Source organism: Durio zibethinus, chromosome 2, assembly GCF_047325235.1.
Source record: "Durio zibethinus cultivar Kanyao isolate XHJ-2024 chromosome 2, ASM4732523v1, whole genome shotgun sequence".
NCBI classification, from domain to species: Eukaryota; Viridiplantae; Streptophyta; class Magnoliopsida; order Malvales; family Malvaceae; genus Durio; species Durio zibethinus.
The window spans coordinates 4,551,657-4,574,780 of record NC_143163.1 but is presented as its reverse complement, the minus strand read 5'-3'; the positions used below and the strand labels follow the sequence as shown (position 1 = coordinate 4,574,780).

Genomic DNA, 23,124 nt, shown 5'->3' with positions numbered 1-23,124 from the left:
TTTCTTCACCGAGTAACGAAACAAATTCCATTCACTTTGATTCACAATTTAACGCAGCGATTATTCTAACAGACATGATGATGACGATGATACAAATGAAACGAATAGGATTGAACATTAATTACCTATAACTTGCAAGCCAATTTATGTACACAAAGTTTGGCATCTGCCCCAGTTTACTCACTTTCATAGTCTTCATCATCTCCAAAGGTGAAAACAGATGCATCAGCAGCCATTGCCTTGAATTCACTTTCTGAGCTGGAAACTTTAACAGCTGCATCAACATCTTTTCTCGGCTCTCTAGTGGAATGCATCTGTTGGGAGTTTACACTTCCTAACGAAACTTGTTCGGTAGAATGCACCAAACTTGCAACTCGATCTGAATTGGTATGTGTTTCGGATTTGGAGGTGGCTGAGGGAGCAGCTGCTCCCTCTGCCGAGGCTGCCTTACACCGCCCACTCTTTGATGAACCAGATTCTTCTACCTCACTGTCTGAGAACACATCATCTTTGTCATCATGTCCTGGGTCTTTATTTTTGTTTGATGGGGCTGCACCTGCATCAGTGGATGCAGCACTGGTCTCTGCGCTTTCATCTGGCTTATTGATAGCAGTTTCAGCCTGGGGCTTCATTGGAACAGTGCCATTATAATCTACCAGCACAACCTCAACCTGGAAACCTGGGGAAGGCAATTTCCTCTGCACAGATTAACCAAAAGAGGCTGATAACATCAGAGAATAACCAATTTGTGCCAGAAAGAAAGAAATGAAGATCCCAAGTCAAAATTCATGTTGACAGACTATCACAAACAAAATTATTATCTCATCATAACACATTTCATGTTTTACCTTGTCAAACCAATCAAGATCACCGGTATTCAGAATTTTTCTGTTTTCGATCATTGTTGTGTTTAACCAACTGATATATCATAGGGGACAAAATGACAAAACGATCAGTTACAAATCATTAATAGGAGTCAGGAGCTAATTTTATGGGGAAGGCTACTAACAGACCAGTAAAAATCTCCTTGGCGATCATGAAAATGAATTTTGAAGTCCCCAGCCAACTCAGTCAGACCAGGCTCCCCAGGCAAAGCAAAGACCATAACTCCTTTCTTTGGTGCGCTAAACCAAACATCTTCTGGCTGTGAAGAATAATTACATGCACATTATTTCAAATTGGTATAATGATGCTCAGAGCTTCAAAATGGCATTTTTAAACATGTGGTAATGATAGTAATCACAAAAAAATCAAACAGACATACTGAGAGATCCTTGGTACGTGGATGCTTCTTTGTGGAGAAAAGAACACCTGCACACAGAGAAAGTATTGAAGTTCATCATGATTTAATCTAGGCTGAAGGCTAAGATAGCATTAAAATGACAATGCAATGATTATGTAACATAATTCAAACAAAAATAACCCGTACAAGAGCCATAACCAAAGACAAATTGCATCAATAGTTGGGTTTGCACCTTAAAAATAAGAAGCAAATGAAGTCAACAATGACCTTATGAGATTGCTCACTTAGTTGTTATTAGCAATATTCCAATACAAAATAAGAGAGTTTGGGAAAACAGCTATGTATTTAAACACATTTGTGCCAGCATTATACAATAAAACAACACCAGTTCATAACAAATATGATTTTGAGATACTAGTGAGTGCCTGCAGCCGTAAATCTTGTGCCAGAAATCTTATTTTCAAGTCTATAATGAATTTGTCAATGTATTAAAAACATCTTATGTATCAATAAAACACCGAAATGCAATGACAAGTTCAGCTTAAAGAACAATAAGGAAGCACAAGCCATCAATCAAATAAAGAAAACCATTTACAGACTAAAAAAAAAAAAATGCACTACCATTATAATTAGAGACAGTGATGGAGGGCCTGACCCAATAAGGGCAACGATGAAGCCGGAATCCTCTAAGCATGCACCTGCATAACAAGTGAAGTCAGCACGAGCATGAAGACCAAATATGCAATATAAAAATTGCAGCCAGAGAATACCTGCGCCCAGGCTGGTTTTCACCATTGAAGTATGTCAAGGTGCGTTCAAAGTATTTGACATATCTCTACAGAACATAACAAGAAAATAAATGGCAAATATAAGAAATAAAACAGTTTGCCAGAGACCAAAAAAATAAAAACCTGAAAATACAACTCCTCACAGAATATCACTAGAAATAAGTTGCTCACAATTTGACTTGGCAGAACAAGCCCCTTTCCATCCACACATCTTTTCTGGTTGTAGTAGTCCATGGACTCTTCAGCAGTGGGGAAGAACTGCAGAGAGATAGCAAATAAGTTATAAAAACAGAATCATCCATCATGACCAAGAAATATGAAGCTACATCAAATTAACTAGCATTTCTTCAAAAACATGTTCATTAAGTCAAACCTTCAAGTATAGAAGAAGGCTAGAGATCATCAACCCTGTCCTTGCCATCCCAGCTTTGCAGTGCACAACCACAACATTCTCAATATCCTCCTTCAGCCATGCATAAGCACTTTGACAAAAAGATATTATCAATTGAATTGGGGGGCAATTATGATCATCGAATGGGAAACTTGCCACCTGAAGAAAAAGTTTAATATAAATAATAAGATGGCTCAACTTTGTTTCACACATTTGTCATCCTACACAAGTTTTAACAGGCCGCATTTGCTGTTATGCATACATGAGTGGGAAACAAAAGGTAGTGAAGCTTCATAAAAATTTAGGTGGAATTGACTCTTCACAGGAATTATCTGTTGAGTAAAATAGACTCTTTCCCATCCTCCCCTAATGGATTTCATTGGCAAATAGTTTAACAAGAAATTAGTGGCTGATTTCATCATTTTGATTTGAACTTATTTTTGTGTCTGATTCGTTCCACAGGTCCAACCAAATGGAAAGTCTAAATATTTTTTCAGATGCCAACATCGAGTGACATAGTTATCTAGTTAAGAGATCTCTGAGATGATAAAAAGGTTTTTTATTAAAGCTAAACAATAGGCACAGAGCACACAGCCACCAGCTAACCATAATTTAAGAAATAAGCCCTGGTGAAATATTTAAAGTAAACATATTCCCAAGTAAGTTACTATAACAAATCACACAGCATACCTTTCCTTCAAATAATGAAGCATCATATAGTCTCTCAGAGCAAAGGTTATATACTTTGTACTTGCCCTGCATATAGAAAGTCAATAGATTTATTACCAAACGGTACAATGCATGGCAATGGGGCATGGATGAAACACACACATACACATATGAATTAGTGACAAAAAGGTCTCTTTGATCCCAAACTTTTCTTTTGAGTTATACAACCAACTATTAAGGAACAATGACTTTAACTGCTCCAGCAACCTCAACCAAAAAGATTCATGTCGAAGAGAGGTGGATTTAATTTTTGAAAAAGGTACAGGCCAGAAAGTTGACCATAGACTTGTAAAGTTGTTATTTAAACATAGACAATTGCCAAAGCAGGCATAGCACAGAGCAAAGTAAAAGCTGAGAAAGTTGTCATGTTCAATGAGCAGAAAACATATTAAAAGCAGAGGCAAGAATAATCTCTCTCCACCAATATTAATCAAAATCAGTAAACCAGTATTTCAATGAGTCGCTCTGCCAACACAGACAACTTATCATCATCGCACACAGTATGGTAAGTTGTTTAATATATCACAAATACTGACCAAACTAAAACAAACCAGAAATTTTTTTTTTTTATTTTCATTCAACTTATGAGGTCAACACAAGGTTCCTGCCATCTATTTAGGAAATAAATGGTAAAGCTCCAACAAAGAAAGTCTCACAAAAAACAATTCGTCTTAGTAAATTATTATATGCAGCCACCATAAGACAAAATTTGAGGTAAAAAATTGTGAAATAAAAATACACATAGGGGAGAAAGCCAAAAAGAAAAGAAACAAAAATGATGCAGGAAGTGGCAAATTATATATCAATAGACATTTCATTACCTTGTGATGGGTTTCAAAAAACTTAATCACTTCTTCCATGTGATTTCGATAGAGCCCCTGTATCACAATTGTAGATTTTTAGGCCAACTATAAGAGGATAGCCAAATTCAACTACTGATTTATCTAGCTACCTCAACGTATCCAAAAAACCCAGAGCTCATGTCACCAGCAGGGAACCCCATAGCAATTATGTTCTCAGTGATGTATGTCATATCTAAGTCAAATCCTCCTTCCTGAAGTAAAGGTACAAAGATAATTTTAAAAAAATTGAGAATCAAATCATAGTAAAATAAAAAAAGAAACAACAATTACAAGATATATCAAACATGGAATTCTTCTTTTTACAAAAAAAAGGTTGGAGACACATCTGTTTACCAAAGAAAAAAGCATAAACCCCACCTGGTATCTTCGTTTGTTCTGTGAAACGACATGACGAGCCTTGACCTGTACAGCTTTCACTGCATTTTTAGAAGAGTCGACTATGCCTTTTGTAATTGTTCCAAGAAAACCAGGTTGTGTTGTTGTTGAAGCTCCATCAGAACAGTCATTAGCAGGAGGAGATTTGGGAGATGAGCGCAGACCTAGCCCACTAGTAAACCGTGAAAAAGTTGATTTTCCAGCATTTCCTGTTGGTGAGTCCTCTTGTGAGGCAGCAAATGGCTGAGGAATTTTCAAATTTTTAGCCCATGATGACAGCTTTGATGGTGCATCATGTGTAGAATTATTTGGTCCTGAATCTGCAGCTGCGGGGGTTTGTACGTCAGAAGCCTTAGCAGAAGGTGAATTTGGCAAGTGAGCAGGTACATTATCCATTCTGCCGTTACAAAGGTCTCAATAATAATCGAAGGTCAAGAATTCAAAGACGCAGCATATAAGATACCAGTTTATTGTACTCGGAATTACAACTGCAAGTATAATGTATAAGTTAAATGCTATAAGAAACAACATAGCATATAAGACACCAGTGTATTGTACTCGGAATTAGAACTGCAAGCATAATGTTCAAGTTCAGCTAATAAATACCAAATGCTATAAGAAACATAGACTTCTTATCTTCCTGCACTAAGTAAACAAAAATCATGAATTGCTAAATACCCATATTGATTTGACCTCATGCCCAAAAACAAGTATTAAATGAGGAGAAAATGTATAACATACAGCATGTCATGTAATTCTTCTAGTTTTCTCTAGTTTGCATTCTTCTTTGTAATTCATGGCACATCTATCTCTTATTCCCTTACAAAACCAAGAAAGTGCCAAAAAAAAAAAAAATAATTGCATTAAGGCAAGGCATTGCAAGAGTCACTCTTGGCATTTTCAATTTATGCATTTATTTACAGAAGAAATTTCAACTGCCCAACACTAACAAGTAACAAAAGCAACCATTCAGACAGAATCAAAGCAAAGCATGTCAACTCACATCAAATTAATCAACTTAACATGACAACTAAATTATGCAAAGGGTTGATTCCACTGTTCTAGAAATCAGCAAAACTGTGTAGAAAATAGAAAAATAATGTAAAAGAACAACTATTATAACTGTTTCAAATATAGGATAACAAATTATCAGCTATCACTCTGATTACTTGCTAATTAACAAAATACTAGTCAGTGATTGTTCACTCCAGAGATCAAAAGACAGAATTCAAGTGGCATCTTCAAGTGCATTTAAGTCTAAGCATCTAGCCAAAACCAAATCCTAATTTTAGCTTCCATTTAACACAGATTATCAGAACCCAACATAAAAAAAGAGAGTATAAATCAAACTTCAAAAACCCAAAAAGTTCAAAAAGTAAAGGTAAAATGAAACGAAATGATTGTCCACCTTCAAAAGATTTGATTAAAGAGGTTAGATCTGCGGCGATGACCTTACCTTGTATCGAGACTACGGAAGAACCTGGTGTACTGGATTGCAAAACGGACGTTAAAAAAATTTAGGGTTTCAAGATTTAACACATCGAGAGAGAGAGAGAGAGAGGGAGAGACCGGCGCTTCGCAAATTTGAAGGTGTTGGTTTTTACGTCAGTTCACCTGCTCTCCGTGGTCAACGCATGTGGGCTGTTGATTTAGAAGAAATGTATTGAAGATCGAAATTGGACGGTAGGAAATTATGTTTCGCAATTACCCAATATAGATCTTGTGTACGGTTCTTAGGTCTTACAATGAGATATGGTCCGTCCGCTTGATCTAATCTTTTTTAGATTTTTTATGACTCGACATTATCCATTTCACTTATTATAATTAATCCATTTTATTTAAAAATTATGTGAGATTAATTAAAATTTTAAGTAAAATTTATATTTATAAATGAAGATTTTTATAAAATTTTTATTGTGATTATATAATTATAAAATTATAATAAAAATTATAAGTGATATATTCTCCAACTAATAATTAGGTAACTAAAAGAAATTAAATATATTCTATTTTACATGTTAGTTTCTGTTGTGTAATTAGTTATTTTTTTAATCTACCTTTAATATTCTTTTTTATATCTATTATAAATATTTCAAAATTAAACTTTAAAATTTTTTATAAAAAATATTTTTATCCAATAAAAAAGTTCAATCAAACTCTTTAAAATAAAAGAATGTATGTAATTATTATTAAATCAAATATTCATATATTTTTAATCTTATAATTTTGTTAGAATAGACTAAATTATTTATCATTTATCTTTATTACAAGAATTTTTTTAAAATCTAAATTTGATATTATAAACAAAAGGATATAGTCCTAATGTATATTGTTTTAGCTTCCTAATCTAATTTTAATTTTATTGTCCTTTATATTTATCTACTTTTAGTCCTACTGTCCTTTGTATTTATCTAACAAAAAAAAAATCATGTGTATAAGTTTATTTGAATCTGCAATCTTCAAACGTCAGCAAAAATCTTATGCCAATTGATTCAAATATCAATTAACAATCCTAATGCATTTTTAGCATAGTTTTCTTTTTCTTTTTCTTTTTCCCTTTTTGGATACGTAAAGAATAAAGATTAAATTAGTTTATTTCTATACTAATATAGGGTCTAGAATTTATTTTGAAAGGGAACTCACATACCTGAGTTCAAAGCAGTACAGATGTTTCAAGAAGCAAACCTAAGATATTTTGTTGAATATAAAGCAAGGTTCATTAATGGTGATTATAATGATGCTTTTATCACCAATAACTCGATATTTTCAGAACTAGCCACGATTAATGAGGATGGCTGGAAAAAAAATACAGGCTTGGTGAAGGAAATCATTAGAAATCTTGTGTAAATGACAGCAATGACCTTAAATTTGAAGACATTGCAATTAAATAAACAAGGGAGTGCACCAAAGCAGCGGCATATAAATTAGCATATTTTCTTCTCCTTGCGAGTTGTAACTTCCCTCCCTAATTTTTGGGTCATTAAGCAGGAAAAAGGGTTTTTCCTCCATTGCAATTTTACTTGGCTTTTCCTTGCTTCTCAAGCACTGCTAATCCTTGTTCTGGTTCGTCGCCTCGAACTTGTAGCTGGACCTCGCCTCAATAGTTTTACTCCCAGAGGATTGTCCTTGCTCTATATGTTTTAACAACATTAGTAAATAACATGAGGAATTGATTATAGGCTTTAAGATTATAATGGAAGTAGTGAAATTCCAGTGCAGATCATAATTACCATTCGGCAAGTTCCAGCTGCAAGGTCACAGATCGGATACTCCTGAGGGCAGCAGCTGTAGCGATCATCACAGCAGGTTGCAGACTCCAATGGGCAGCATCCCCAGGCGTAGCAGTATTTACCAAACTCATACAAGCAGCAGCAAGTGTTTCCTTCAGGGCATGAGTAGTAATCGTCACAAACAGTTGGGGGCTTCACGGGAGAGGGGGGAGAGGGGGCAGGCTTAGGGGGATTCTGTCCTTTCTTGGTGGGGTATGAGGCCATCATTGCAATACCGCACTTGCCAGTGGAGGTGCCAGCAACATTACGCTCCATCCTGATGTATCCATTTTCTCCCTTTTTAGTGTTGGACTAAAAGCTTCCAATCAATCCAATCACACTAGCAGAAACGAAATCAAACAATAAATCAAACACATAAGAGACAACAATTTAACATGGTTCGGTCCAACTGACCTACATCCACGGATGAAAAACAAGATCCACTAGTTGTAGAGAATTACAAACATACATCATATCATCAATCCCACTCAACAATCAATACTCATAAAACACTCTCAATCTCTTTTAATCCTATGAAGTATTCTCTACCCAAACAAACACAAACCCAAACTCTAGTGCATCTTTTCAACACAACTAAATACATACCTATATGTTCCTATACATAATACCTATGTGGACCCTCTCAATCTCCTCTAGTGCACTCACAAACAAACGTAGAGCCCCCCAATACTCCTATGGGGTATCTATCCCATAAAACCCTACAACTCTCTTACATATTTTTCTCATACCTAACCTTGTAGAGACTTCACCTATTTATAATCATACAAACTTGCCTATTAAGAATCCCTCTCCTCTTAAAATTCTTCTCCTGTAAGTCAAACTTACCTATTAAGAATCTCTTTCTTTTAGAATTATTCTCTTGCAAGTCAAACTTACTTATTAAGAATCTTTTTTCTCTTAAAATTCTTCTTTTGCAAGTTTTCTTGTCCATCAAGCAATATCTGACAAATCTCAAACAAATCTCTAACAAATCTCAAACAAATCTCTTATGATATTTGAGTCAATATTTCCAACAGTTAGGACCCATGAATTCCTCACTGTCCAGTAATCTACACCATCTGTGCCATATCCAACAGCAACAACACCATGGTCTAGGTTTTGTTCCACAGTGACCAGGAAATACACCCTGAATACAAAATGCAATGTTATATGTTTGAGTCACTTCATGAATTGGATGAACAATCACCTTGGGCAACAAATTCCAAAGATTATAATAGGTCAGGACACAACATTTACTTCGAATTCAAATTCAGCAGCAATGACACTAGACTCCCTATCATTATAGCTGACTCCAGCAGACAAACTAGACAACTAGATGAGATGAAGAGCATAACTATCATTGTTCTAACTGATCATTGATCACAACAAACTAATGTAAAAACTAGAAAATCAGAAAATAGATGCTAGAAGATTCAACTATTTACCGATTGGTATAGCTGGAAGGCCCTGCCACCAGCTTCAATGGCAACACTAACTGGTTGGTTTGCCACAGCCTTCTTCAAGGAATTCTCATCATTTTCGGGGACATCCTCGTATCCATCGATGGAAACAACACGGGCATTTTTCTACAAGGAGAAAAAAAAAAAAAAGGAGAAATTAACCAATCTCAATGGAGAACGCCTGTCACCAGCATAAAAATTTCTCATTTGAAATTGAGAGAGATCCAAATTCCCACTAACCCTATTTGGATCACATGTATTATCAAAAGCACGGTATGGGTAGTCCTCTTCAGTGTCGATGCCACCATTGTTAGTAATAAATTCAAATGCATGGTCCATGAGACCTCCGTTGCATCCCTGGTTATACAATGATCGCAGTCCACCAACTCCTGCTCCGACAAAGAGATGAGATCACCAGTTACAATCTTGTTTATCCCTTCCACCGCAGCAACAGTTGAGAATGCCCAGCAACTCCCTTTATTGAAAATCAAATTAATCATTCAACAAGTTATCATAGAGGAAATAACAATACAATGGTTAGAAAAGGAAGCCCAAATATTCTGAAAAGAAGCACAACTACATCCTTAATACAAAAAAATAGCAGTTAAATTGTATACGCAAAAACATTGATGTAAAGATGAATTGACATGCCACAAGGAATACCAAGCCTAATTCAGGATGTCTTGACATTTTTCTTCTAACCATATACAGCCAAACAAAATTCCAAAACCGGATAAAACACAAAACAAATTCCCCTATACTTTCTGCTATAAGATAAATCCAGGGAAAACAAACAATTAGCCACAAACATACACACATCAGACGTCAAAATAATGTCTTCCAAAGTCAAACTTTGACAAACAGTTCCGAAAAAAAATTGCTCATAATCCACAAATGACCAAAACGTCAAAAAAGAAAAAGAAAAAGAAAAAGAAAAAACTTTACCACATTGGCCCTGATCCTTGACAGCCACGACGGCACCTTTCTCCCTCCAATCCACAGACTCAGGCAATTTATCACCAACCCTAAACACATACCTATTAATCTTGCCTTTCCCTGCAAGCCTGTTTGACTGACTGTCTTTTCCCATCAACCCTAGCACCCAAATGCATAGCCGTGTATTCTTCATTGGTCAAATCCGCAAACCTGTTAAGGCCAACCCTGTACGTGCGGTTAGCTGAGTTATGTTCCTCAATAAACTTAAGATTATCCTTAAAGATCTCAAAACGCTTTTCCTTCTCTCCCAAGGCATTGCAAACCTTGCCATGTTTCACCAGCCAAGTCTCGTACATTCTCCTTATCTGATAATCGGTTCTTTTATGTTGTTGTCCACCATGGTTGAGATCATAGTCAATTATGGACATGTTCAACGCAGATGACAGGGTTATTAAAAGGAAGAAAAACATGAAAAAGAAAATACGGGAAGGTTTCTTGAGAAGAGCCATGGCTGTGTTTGGGTTTGTGGGTAAGGGAGATGTAAAACGATGATAAAGGACGGGTATTTATATGGGAAAAAGGGGACAACAGAGAAGGAAACAGCGTTGACATTGAAGTTGAGTTTGCATCTGTCATGGTTTGGTCATTATGAATTTTAGGCATGGTGACGCTACCTATATCTGGGGAGGTGCGTGGTTTAAGATAATTTTGTTTTGACCAGAATTAGGATTTGTAGGGGAATTTTAGGCATGGTTGGAATATTGTCTTGGCAAATGGGAGTTAGACACCTGATATTCCCATTAACTACTTGCAGTTCTTGCTGAGCTAAATTCCACGAAAAATTTTTGTTTAGAAATAAGACGTGGATAAAGAAGAAAATGAAAAATTGCAACAAATTGGAGATTTCGTTTAGTAAATCACTTGGCCGTTTGATTCACTATTTTAGCATATTCTTTTTTGGGGTTTTTTTTTCTGAGGGTTGATAATGCCAGGCACTTCATAAGGTTGATAATCAGATGTTACATTTTTCTGAGGCTCATAGCGCAGTAAGCTATCAACACACTGAGCGCAATATAGCTTGTTCCATGTAGCCTAGGGATCCCCAGCTTCCTTGCGACTTCTTTATCCCAGGGAAACATTGCATCTGCCAACAGGCAAATTGGGGTGGCAGTCTTCAAGTATTTGTTCAAGGGGTTGTTGAAGCAAGCTAACAGCCTTGATGAACTTACGACCCCTTTCTTGTGAAGTGAATGAACTTATGTTCTCAATTCCCCATGGCAGGCCAGCCTCCGTGGAAGCGAATTTTATTATGTGAATATCGATTTAAATGCCCAACTCTCTTTCTCTTTCAATTATTTGAGAAAAGAAAGTGGCATTAAGTTGAGTGGTGACAATGGTGGCTTTCACACCTTGCCTTGCAAACAGTCCGGCCATGTATGGGGTTGGGATCAAATGTCCATGAGCCAGGTGTGGAAAGAACAAGATATGAAGTGCATGTGGTTTTGAGTCCATTTGGCCTTGTAGGAAATATTAGGAGGCCAATTTGAACTTCAACTCTGGTCAATTGGAGCGCTAGCAGGATCTCTGTAAACTATGATGTTTTTTCCCTCTCACAAACACGTAATTTCTAAAGGAGAGAAGTCATTTTGTCAACTTATATAATAACCTTTTATATTACTGACTTATGAAAGTTTAGATTGGAAGGAAGGCCTTTCAAGGAATTATCTTTTTCACAAAATTTCTCCCTTGGATGCTAATAACTAATAAGTATGATTTGTAAAGCTCTTTCTCGAAAATGAAAAAGAAAGAATTGTAAAGCTCTTATTAGCTAAAAGGGCAATGTCCTCTTCAAGAAATCAATGTTTTTATTTTTATTATGGTGATAAACTCATATATGTTAACAATTGGCATTTTCTTCAGTCTGCTTGCCAGGTATTAGTCTCTGTTTACCAACCATGTTGAAGAATGCTGCTGCATTTTACAGTGGGGAGTTATGGTGTCAAATTTGAAGTGATATTCCATCAAGAACTGACTGCTGAAACTGCAATGGTTATAAATTCCTCACCGTATCCTCATTACACTATTACTTTATTAATTGTACTTTTTGAACTACGGACATCTCTAAGCTATATCAACTTTTCATATTATTAAGTTAAGCATGTTTTGCTTGCATGGGAGGTTACTCTTTTGCTCAATAGTTTCTCCCTCAGATGTTAATAGGTATAGTTTAAGTTTCTTTAACTAAAAGAGCAACGGACAATTGAAAAATATCTTCTGCATGCATGCTGGGTGTTGCTTGCCCTTTACAACTAATTTAATTATACATAGAAAGTGATTTAGTGTTTGGTATGTTTAAATATTTCATTCCATTCCATTCAGCAAAAAAGATTTCAATCATACCAAAATTATATTAATTGGACCCACCAAAGGCGATTCTTTGACTGGGCCTGAACGAGGCTAACTTACGAAGATCATAGCCCATCTAATCCACTGTCCGGTATGTTCAAAAAGCGAAAAGCTACGTAAATATTTATTATCGCATCCGGTTGAGTTATTTTAAAATATTGGGCCCAATGGCCCACCCAAATTACCAAACCGAGCCCAATATTACGACGCGCGGAGGTGAAGCAGTAGATCCACCGCCTTAAAACACCCTCCCTTCACCACGCTATAAATAGCTATTTTGGTAACTAGGTAAACGGTTCCTTCTTCAACGCAACGGTAACTCACTCCTTTTTTTGTTCTTCTCCTTCTTGTTTTATTTTAGCAATTATATTTTTTCAAAAAAGTTTTTCTTCTTTTCTTGTTATAATCTGGTCAATTATTTTTTATATTTTTATTTATTTCCTTTATTTGTATCTATCTGTACTTGAAATCCTGATTTATTTTTTTAATCAACTTTATAGAAATAGTAAAAGATTTTTCTGGCTTTTTTCTTCTCAATGCAATATGTTTCTTGGTCTGGTTTTTCACAGTTCTTCCGGGCATCATCAAATTGTGAATTTCCGTTTTCAATATTTTTAAAACATTTTTCCTTTATTATTTTCATTTTTTTTGTATTTTATTTTTTAAATATTATTTTTGTTGAGCCTAAAACAATAAATATAATAATGTATAAATAATGTATCGTAATAAACTCATAATAATAGACATTAATTAATAATTCAACAACAAAAAAAAGTACATCAAGATTTACGTAAAAAATCTTATAGTATAGAGAGAAAAAATCACAGGTTACCAAAAAAATCATCACTATCAAATAATGGATATACAAAGTTCTTTTATAGCTAAAACTAGAGTTAATTAACAACTAGAGAGATAATTGAAGAAATCTTACTAAATAAGTGACTCAACAAATATACATTGGATTATTCCTAAAGAGATTCAAACCCGATCTTCACCGTTCATAATATAAAAACTCTGAATCATAAATCTGCTAATAAAATATCAATATAATTGGATCATGAAACAATTTTCGATCAATCAATTCTCCCTTTTTCCTTTTCTATCTATCTTTTTTGGCTTTTTTTTTTCTCTTTTCGGTGCCACACTCACCCCAAAAATTGCCCACATTTGTATAATATACAGAGCTCCCTTTTTTTATTAAAAGACAAAAGTAAAAAGGCCAATGGCCTTTGATTGGTCTAAATGAATGAGGCCAGATCCCATATTCATAACAATATTCCCTTTCAGCTTCATTAAGAGGAGATTTATCATTATAACAGTTTCATTTAAAACTTACTTTGGTTAAGGAACCTATTTTGACCAAGTTATTATAGAGCTTAAGCTTTTATTTGAAAAGTATCTTAGTCAACATATCTACTATATTCTCATCATGATGAACTTTCTTCAATAGCATCTGCTTTTCTTAATCACCAAATGTAACCAATGATATCTAACATCAATGTGCTTTGTTCAAACATGATACATGATATTTTTACTCAAATCTAAAGCACTCTAGCAATTACAAAACACCACATACTCTTTCTGATTTAACCTCAATTTATAAAGAAAACGTTTCATCCAAAACATTTCTTTACTTGCTTTGATTACTACAATATACTCAGCTTCTGTAGTTGACAAAGCAACACATTTTTGTAACTTAGACTGCCAAGTTACAGCTCCTACTACAAAAGTGAATAAATACCCTAAAATAGATTTTCTACTATCAAATTTACCTGTCATATCAACATCAATAAACCTTTCTAGAACTAGTTGTGAAACTCTATAACTTAAGCATATTTTTAAAGTGCCCCTCAAATATCTAAAAATCTATTTTATTGCTTTCGAGTGAACCTTTCCTAATTATAAAAAAATTTACTCACTACACCAACTGCATAAGCAATGTCAGGTCATGTGCAAATTATAAGATACATCAAAAATTGACTGTAGAAGAATAAAAAATACTAGACATAGTTAGTTGCTCTTTTTTAGTCACCAAACAAAATTTCTTACTGAGATAAAAATAGTTGGTAAGTAGACTACTAACTAATTTAGCATGTTACATGTTAAATCTATTAAGCACCTGTTTAACATACTTTTTTCTGTGACAACCATAGTTTTTCAACTTTCTTAACCTAGATAATATTCATACCAAAAATCTATTTTGTTGGATCTAAATCTTTTATGTTAAAGGGCTTAGATAATTATTCTTTTAACTTGCAAGCCATACTAGCCTTTTATCCCACAATTAACATATCATTAACATATAATAAGAGAATAATGAAGTTACCATCAAAATTTTTTTTAACATACACATAAGAAATTGTTACCGTTCTTTATAGCTGTGGCTCATCATAAAAGAATCAAATTTTTTATACCATTGTCGCGGAGCTTATTTTAAGCCATACAAGCTTTTCTTTAGTTTGCAAACTAAGTGCTATTTTCATTTCACTTCAAAATCCTCAGGCTGATCCATATAAATATCTTTCTATAAGTTACCATGCAAGAATGCAATATTAACATCAAGTTGCTCAAGCTTAAAATTCAAACTAGCTGCTAATCTTAATATCACTCAAATGGAACTCACATTCACAACTAAAGAGAAGATTTTATCAAAATCGATGCTCGATTTCTGAGAAAAATCTTTCACCACTAATCAAGCTTTGTATCTCACTAGTTTGTCACAATCATTTTTTAGCTTAAACACCTATTTATTTTTCAATGACCTATTATATTTTGAAAGTTTAATAAGATCATATGTACCATTTTTTCACAATAACTTAATATTTTTTTCATTACTTTTAATCAATACTCTCTATTCGGAGTAATTTACACATCTTAGAAGCTCTTTGGCACCCCTTCACTTGTAACTAAAATAAAATATGAAATTGAATACCTGATAGATGGCCTGTGCTCTCTAATAAATCTTCTAGGCTAAGACTCTATACCACCTGATGCTAAAAGTAACTCTCACTGCTCAACACTCTCTGGTGGAGAGGACTGCTCACTCTACTCAACAATTTCAGGTAGAGAAGATTGTTCTTTTTACTTAAAATTAATTGCATCTGGCTTATCACTAATTATGATTGGTTTATTTATCTCCCTAAGTTTTGTTTTTTGCTCATTTTCATCATTTATGGCATTTTTTCTATGAAACCTCTATCGGTGTTAAAACATCATACTCAACAATAACCCATGTAGTCTTTTTTTTTTTTAAGATTTACTATAGTTTTTTTTTTTTTATGAAAGACTACATCTCTGTTTCTAATTATCTTTTTTTCACTAGATCCCATACCCTTTAGTCAAATTCTTCATCACCATATCTTACAAACACACACTGTATGACTTTACTGTTAAGCTTTGACCTTTGTTCTTTCAACACATGCATAAATGAATTACACCCGAAAACTTTCAAGTGAGAATATGAAGTATCTTTCCATGTTCATATTTTTTTTGAAATGTTAAAGCTTAAAGGAACTGATGGTGATCTGTTAAGTAAATAACAAGATGTGTTAAATACTTCATCCTAAAATGGCTTTGATAATTTTGTCATCTTTAACATACTTCTGATTTTGTTCATAATGGTACGGTTCATCCTTTCAGCTACACCATTATGTTGTGGTGTTTCAGATTCTGTCATTTCATGCCTGATCTCATATTTTTAACAATACTCTTTAAAATCTTTGGATGTTTATTCTCTATCATTATCAATCCAAATACACTTTAAAGAAAGTTTTGTTATCCTTTCCACCAATGTATGAAGTTTTGAAAATATTACAATACCTAGCTTTTATTTTTTAACATTTACATTCAAGTCTTACGTGAATCATAATCAATAAAAATAACAAAATATTTGCTACCACCCAATGACTCAACCTCAATGAGACCACATACATCATAATAAAATAATTTTAATTTATTTTTTCTCTAAAAACTCTTACGAAAAGAAAATCTATGATGCTTTTCAAACAAATAATGATCACATGAATCGAAAGATATACCTTTGATCGAGATAATGAAAGACTACCTTGTCAAAACCTATAACTCATTCTTGTTCATGTGTGCCAGCCTCTTGTACCATAAGTTTGCTGAAGCATCATCCTTAATGATATTTATATGATTGTTGTTCGATCGCATCTATGTCTTGTACATTATACAGCATAATTTTTTTCTTGTAACTATCATAGATCTTTTGAGAAGCTTTCATTGCCCATTCATTTATCGACTTTTATATCTTTACTTATCAAAAACATTAATAGTAAGTAAGTTCATTTTTATATCCAAAATATATCTAATATCTCTTAAAATCAACATGCAACCCATACTAGTTTGTACAAAATATCACTAATCCTAACAATCTGTGACACATTCTTATTTTTCATCTTGATACAATCAAAGTCTTTCTTTTTATAAGTTATAATCAATTCTCTTTTAGAAACACAATGATATGTCGCTATTGTGTCAATTATTTACTCGATTTCAGAATCACCAACATAATTACAATCATCATGTGTATAAATCAAAGTAATCGACTCACTATCTGAATTCACTGCTACAATATTGTCATCATTTGAACTCTTACATTTCTCATTTTTTTTGCTATTTTTTTAAGATTTTACAGTATCGCTTTATATGACCTACTTTATCACAATAAAAATATTTTATTTTATCTTTAGACTTAGGTCTATGTTTAGATTTACTACAGTCTTTTAAGTTTTGACTTTTGTCGATGATTTTATCCCTGTTTTTTATGACCAAAGCTTGATTCCCAAGGTTTAAATCTTTGCGTATTATTTCTTCATTAAACATATTATCATTTACTATCTCCAATGTTACCTTGTAATTAGAAGCTAAATTAAAAACAGTCACAACTAGAGTATTTCAGCTGTTTGACAATGAACCCAAAAGAAATAATGCTTTCATTTCATCATCCATCTTATGCTTAATAGTAGTCATCCAATTAAATATATCTTACAAATCACTCAAGTGCTCTATAATTGATCGTCCATCATTGTACTGTAAAGTTATTAGCTTTTTAACAAGTATAATTTTATTCATACATGTTTTTCTCTCATAGAATGCTGTCAATTTTTTTCAAACAGTGTGGGCATTTGTTTACAGTGCTATATGATGAAACACGCTGACATTAATTAATTTTTTTATTGTAGCTAGCATCTTTCTGTTTAACTTCTTTCAGTTTTCATGTTTTATATTTATTGATTTAGCTGAATCATTCAATATTGGCTTATACAAATCTTTGTAGTATAAATAATCTTTCATCGTAGGCTTTCAAATTGAATAATTTGATACTATCAATTTTATCATAAAACTTGTATCGCCTTCTATAATCTCAAATAGAATTTACTTTTATCATAAGTTGATTCTATATCGATGTCTCAAAATAATCCTCGCTCTAATACCACTTATTAAGCCTAAAGCAACAAATGTAACAACACAGAAATAATATATCGCAATAAACCCATGCAATATACAACAATCAATAATTTAATAATATAAGAAAAATAAAAGCACACTAAAATTTATGTAAAAAATCTTCTAGTATAGAGAGAAAATACCACAAAAATAATTTTCACTATTAAATAATATATATACAAAATTTTTTTTCTAGTTAAACTTATAGCTAATCAATAACTAGATAGATAATTAAAAAAATTTATCAAATAAATGATTCAATAAATACACTTTAAATTTATTTTTAAAAAATTTTAAACTCAATCTCTATTATTTAAAATATAAAACTCTAAATTATAAATCAATTGATAAAATATCAATATAATCAAATTATGAATCAACTTCTAATCAATTAACTATTTTTTTTCTTTTTTCTCTCTACTTTTTTAACTTTTCTTTTTCTCTCTTTCGCGCCACATTCAAGCCAAAAACTGCTCACATTTATATAATATATAGGGCGCCCTTTTATGATTAAAAGGCAAAACAAAAAGACTGATGACTTCTGATTGATCCAAAGGAATGGGGCTGGACCCCACGTTCCTATCAGTTTACACCACTTTAGTTTTAAGGAATTGATTCCATAATATTCTTTAAAGTCTCTAGAGCCAGGCAAGAAACATGGTTTGAAAGTTCGTTGAGGGGACTTTTGGTTGATGGGTTAACGCAAATTTGACAGGATCATATATACAAATTGTGGTGGTGGCACAAATTGCTTTTATTAATCACCTTTTTGTTCTCTGGAATTTGCTTTTTGAAAATTGCTTTTTATCCGAATTACTGTATCAATCACAAATAGCTTTTCGACAGTTAAGATTTTCTGGGTTTTTCTTTGTAATGCCATTTTTTTTTTTTGGTTTTTCAGAATTCTAGTGGGCATTAACTTTTTGATAAGTTTATAATTGTTAGAAAAATGGGGTCAAGTTCCATGTAAGTGGTTTTGGACCAAGTAAAGGCCATGAGCCTTGATCTTTTATTTTACACAGAGTCCTAGCTACTTAATAAAAAAGAGGTGGGATTGTTTTATGTGTATGTCGAAAACCAAGCAGAGAAAGAAGAAAAGTCAGGAAAAGCAGAGAGAGAAAAAGGAGAAGGGAGAGTTGGTTGAACGAAAGTCAATCCGTGGTCTGATTGAGTTGGAACATTGTCAGGAGGTTTATGATTCAGAGTTATACATTCTGAACGGTGAAGATCGGGTTTGAAGCTCTCTAGGAACAAATCCAGGGTGTATTTATTGAGTCACTTATTTGGTGAGATTTCTCCAATTGTTTCTCTAGTTGTTGATTAGCTCTAGTTTTAGCTAGAGAAGAACTTTGTATAACTATTATTTGATAATGAAGATTTTTCTGGTGGCCCGTGATTTTTTTTCCTCTACACTGGAGGATTTTTCACGTAAATCTTGGTGTGTTTTATTTTTTCTACGTATTTGATTATTGATTGCTGTCTATTACTTTTGTATTGTTGTGATTATTGCTTCAGGCGTAACAAGTGGTATCAGAGCGAAGGTTATTTTGAGACATCGATACAGAAGCAACCCAGGATAGAAGTAAATTCTGTTTAAGATCATGAAGGGTGATACAGGTTCCATGATAAAATTGACAGCATCGAATTATTCAATTTGGAAGCCTATGATGGAGGATCATCTATACTGCAAAGATTTGTATGAGCCAGTATTAGGTGATTCGGTTAAACCAACAGATATGAAAGATGAAAGCTGGAAGAAGCTAGGTAGAAAGACGCTGGTTATAATAAAAAAATGGGTTGATATCAGCGTGTTCCATCATGTAACGTAGGAATCAGATGCTCACATTGTTTGAAAAAAATTGGCAGCATTGTATGAGAGAAAAATAGGTATGAATAAAGTTATGCTTGTTAAAAAGCTTGTAACTTTACAGTACAGGGATGGACGATCTGTTACAGAACACTTGAGTGATTTTTAAGATATATTTAATCGGATGACTACTATAGAGCTTAAGATGGATGATGAAATGAAGGCATTATTTCTTTTGGGTTTATTGTCAGACAATTTGAATACTCTAGTTGTGACTGTTCTTAATTCAACTCCTGATTATAAAGTGACATTGGAGATGGTAAAGGACAATATGCTTAATGAAAAAGCAAGGTGAAAAGATGTAGACCCTGAGAATCAAGCTCTGGTCACAGAGAACAGAGGTAGAAACATCGACAGAGGTCAGGACTCAAAAGGTCGTGGTAAGTCTAAACATAGATCTAAGTCTAGAGGTAAAGTGAAGTGTTTTCATTGTGGTAAGGTTGGTCATATAAAATGAAACTGTAAAATCTTAAAACAAGAGCGAAAAGATGAGAAAGACAAGAGTTCAGATGATGGTAATGTTGCAACAGTGAATTCAGATAGTGATTCAGTTACTTTGATTTGTACACATGGTGATTGTAATCATGTTAGTGATCCCGTCATTGAGTGGATAGTTGACACAGGAGTGGCATATCATTGTGTTCCTAAGAGAGAGTTGTTTACAACTTACAAAGTAGGAGACTTTGGTTGTATCAAGATGGGAAACAAGAGTGTGTTACAGATTGTTGAGATTGATGATATTATTGTATAAATTAGTACAGGCTGTATGTTGACTTTGAGGGATGTCAGACACATTTCAGATATGAGAATGAACTTGCTTGCTATTAATGTCTTTGATAAAGAGGGATATGAAAGCCGATAAAAGAATGGACAGTGGAAGCTTCTCAAAAGATCTATGGTAGTTACAAGAGGAAAACTATGTTGCACAATGTATAAGACATAGATGTAATTAAACGATAACCAAGTAAATACCGTTGAAAATGATGCTTCAGCAAACTTGTGGCACAGGAGGCTGGCACACATGAGTGAAAAAGGGTTACAAGTTTTGATAAGGCACTCTCTCATTCCCTTGACCAAAGGTATATCTATCGATTCATGTGATTATTGTTTGTTTGGTAAGCATCATAGAGTTTCTTTTCGTAAAAGTTCTCAGAGAAAAGAAAATAGATTGGAATTAATTTATTCTGACGTATGTGGTCCCATTGAGGTTGAGTCATTAGGTGGTAGCAGATATTTTGTTACTTTTATTGATGATGCTTCACGTAAGACTTGGGTGTATATGTTGAAATACAAAAGTCAGGTACTACAGTATTTTTAAAAATTTCATGCCATGGTTGAAAGGATGACAAGGTTACCCTTGAAGTGTATTCGAACTGATAATGGTGGGGAATACACATCTAAAAGCTTTGAAGAGTATTGCTCAAAGCATGGGATCAGGCATGAGAGGACAGAACCTGGAACATCGTAGCATAATGATATAGCTGAAAGAATGAATCGCACTATTGCGGAAAACGTCAGATGTATGTTGAGGATGGCAAAATTATCAAAGCCATTCTGGGGTGAAGCAGTCAACACAGCTTGTTATTTACTTAACAGGTCACCATCAGTTTTTTTGGGCTTTGACATTCCAGAAAAAGTGTGGACAAGAAAAGATACTTCATACTCTCACTTGAAAGTTTTTGGGTGTAAAGCATTCATGCATGTGCCGAAAGAACAGAGATCAAAGCTTGACAGTAAAGCTACACAGTGTGTGTTTGTAGGATATGGTGATGAAAAATTTGGCTACAGGGTATGGGATCCAGTAAAGAGAAAGACAGTCAGAAGCAGGGATGTGGTCTTTCATGAAAAAAAAACCATAGCAGACCTTGAGAAAAATGAAAAGACTACACGAGTTACTGTTGAGTGTGATATTTCAACACCGACAGGGATTTCACAGGGAAAAGCCACAAATGGTGAAAATGAGCAAGAAACAGAACTTGAGGATATGAATGAGTCAGCCACAGTTGGTGATGAGCCAGATGCTATTAGTTTTGAGCAGGGGGAGCAATCCTCTCTACCTAAGAGTGTTGAGCAGGGGGAGCTACCTTCGACATCAAGTGATGTAGAGTCTCAGCCCAGGAGATCTATTAGAGAGCGCAGGCCATCTACCAGGTATCCAAGTTCAGATTTTATTTTAGTTACCAGTGAAGGGGAGCCAGAAAGCTTTCAAGATGTGCAGGCTACTCCGGATAGAGAGTACTGGTTAAAAGCAATGAAAGAAGAGATTGAGTCATTGCGAAAGAATGGTACTTATGATCTTGTTAAACTTTTCAGGGAAAAGCTTGAGCTTTACAGTAACTTGGCCGGAATGAGTTCCCTGGCCAAGGTAAGCTCCAAATGAAACTGCTATGGTGATGAATCTCCTCCTAATGGGGCTAGAGGGGGAGATTGTTAGGAAAATGGGGTCCAGTCCCATGTAAGTGGTTTTGGACCAAGTAAAAGCCATGAGCCTTGATCTTTTATTTTACACAGAGCCCTAGCTACTTAATAAAAAAGAGGTGGGATTGTTTTATGTGTATGTCGAAAACCAAGCAGAGAAAGAAGAAAAGTCGGGAAAAGCAGAGAGAGAAAAAGGAGAAGGGAGAGTTGGTTGAACGGAAGTCGATCCGTGGTCCGATTGAGTTGAAACCTTGTCAAGAGGTTTATGATTCAGAGTTATACATTCTGAACGGTGAAGATCGGGTTTGAAGCTCTCTAGGAACAAATCCAGGGTGTATTTGTTGAGTCACTTATTTGGTGAGATTTCTCCAATTGTTTCTCTAGTTGTTGATTAGCTCTAGTTTTAGCTAGAGAAGAACTTTGTATAATTATTATTTGATAATGAAGATTTTTCTGGTGGCCCGTGGTTTTTTTCCTCTACACTGGAGGATTTTTCACGTAAATCTTGGTATGCTTTATTTTTTCTGCGTATTTGATTATTGATTGCTGTCTATTACTTCTGTATTGTTGTGATTATTGCTTCAGGCGCAACAATAATCATGTTTTTTTCTCGTTTACTAAAAGCCCTTTTCCCCCAAATTCTTTTTTTGAAAGAATAATTAGTGCTTCTTGGCTTTTCAAATTCACTTTTTTTTTAATCTATATGCATTCGTTCCTTAGTAAGTTTGATAGTGCCGTTGCACTTTTATTTATTTATCCTTTTCTTAATTATACTTTTTGAACTACAGAAGTCTCTGAGCTATATCAACTTTTCATATTACTGAGTTAAGCATGTTTTGCTTGCAAGAAAGGTTACTCCTTTGTACAATCATTTTCTCCCTTTGATGTTAACATGTATGATTATGTTTCT

At 34.1% G+C, this 23,124-nt stretch overlaps 1 protein-coding gene and 1 pseudogene across 5 annotated transcripts; both read right to left on the bottom strand.

Moving 5' to 3' along the window:
- Positions 1-13: 13 nt before the first annotated feature.
- LOC111308968 (phosphatidylinositol 3,4,5-trisphosphate 3-phosphatase and protein-tyrosine-phosphatase PTEN2A-like) lies at positions 14-6,152 on the bottom strand. Of its 4 annotated transcripts, XM_022907689.2 has the most exons (14): positions 5,846-5,969; positions 5,131-5,208; positions 4,372-4,786; positions 4,104-4,205; positions 3,973-4,029; positions 3,113-3,178; positions 2,405-2,581; positions 2,203-2,289; positions 2,014-2,078; positions 1,865-1,941; positions 1,265-1,311; positions 1,014-1,144; positions 849-918; positions 14-698 (listed from the first exon to the last, which is right to left on the bottom strand). In XM_022907689.2, the coding sequence occupies exons 2-14, from the start codon at positions 5,133-5,135 to the stop codon at positions 177-179; spliced, it is 1,821 nt and encodes a 606-aa protein (XP_022763424.2). In that variant the 5' UTR covers positions 5,136-5,208; positions 5,846-5,969; the 3' UTR covers positions 14-176. The 4 variants fall into 4 exon arrangements, with proteins under 4 accessions (XP_022763424.2, XP_022763427.2, XP_022763425.2 ...); XM_022907692.2 differs by lacking the exon at positions 5,131-5,208 and having other exon boundaries at positions 5,846-6,152; XM_022907690.2 differs by lacking the exon at positions 5,131-5,208 and having other exon boundaries at positions 4,372-4,877; positions 5,846-6,136.
- Positions 6,153-8,499: 2,347 nt separating this feature from the next.
- Positions 8,500-10,701, bottom strand: LOC111308969 (cysteine proteinase mucunain-like; annotated as a pseudogene). The gene is made up of 4 exons (XR_016329549.1): positions 10,064-10,701; positions 9,359-9,593; positions 9,104-9,244; positions 8,500-8,805 (listed from the first exon to the last, which is right to left on the bottom strand). The product of XR_016329549.1 is annotated as a cysteine proteinase mucunain-like (transcript).
- Between the last annotated feature and the right edge of the window lie 12,423 nt (positions 10,702-23,124).

Excerpts from the sequence above, each read along its gene's own strand:
- LOC111308968 (XM_022907689.2), bottom strand. Across the intron at positions 3,179-3,972 it reads TTTTTGAAACCCATCACAAG|GGCAAGTACAAAGTATATAA; the intron begins GTAATGAAATGT and ends TTCTATATGCAG. Across the intron at positions 1,145-1,264 it reads CACGTACCAAGGATCTCTCA|CCAGAAGATGTTTGGTTTAG; the intron begins GTATGTCTGTTT and ends TATTCTTCACAG.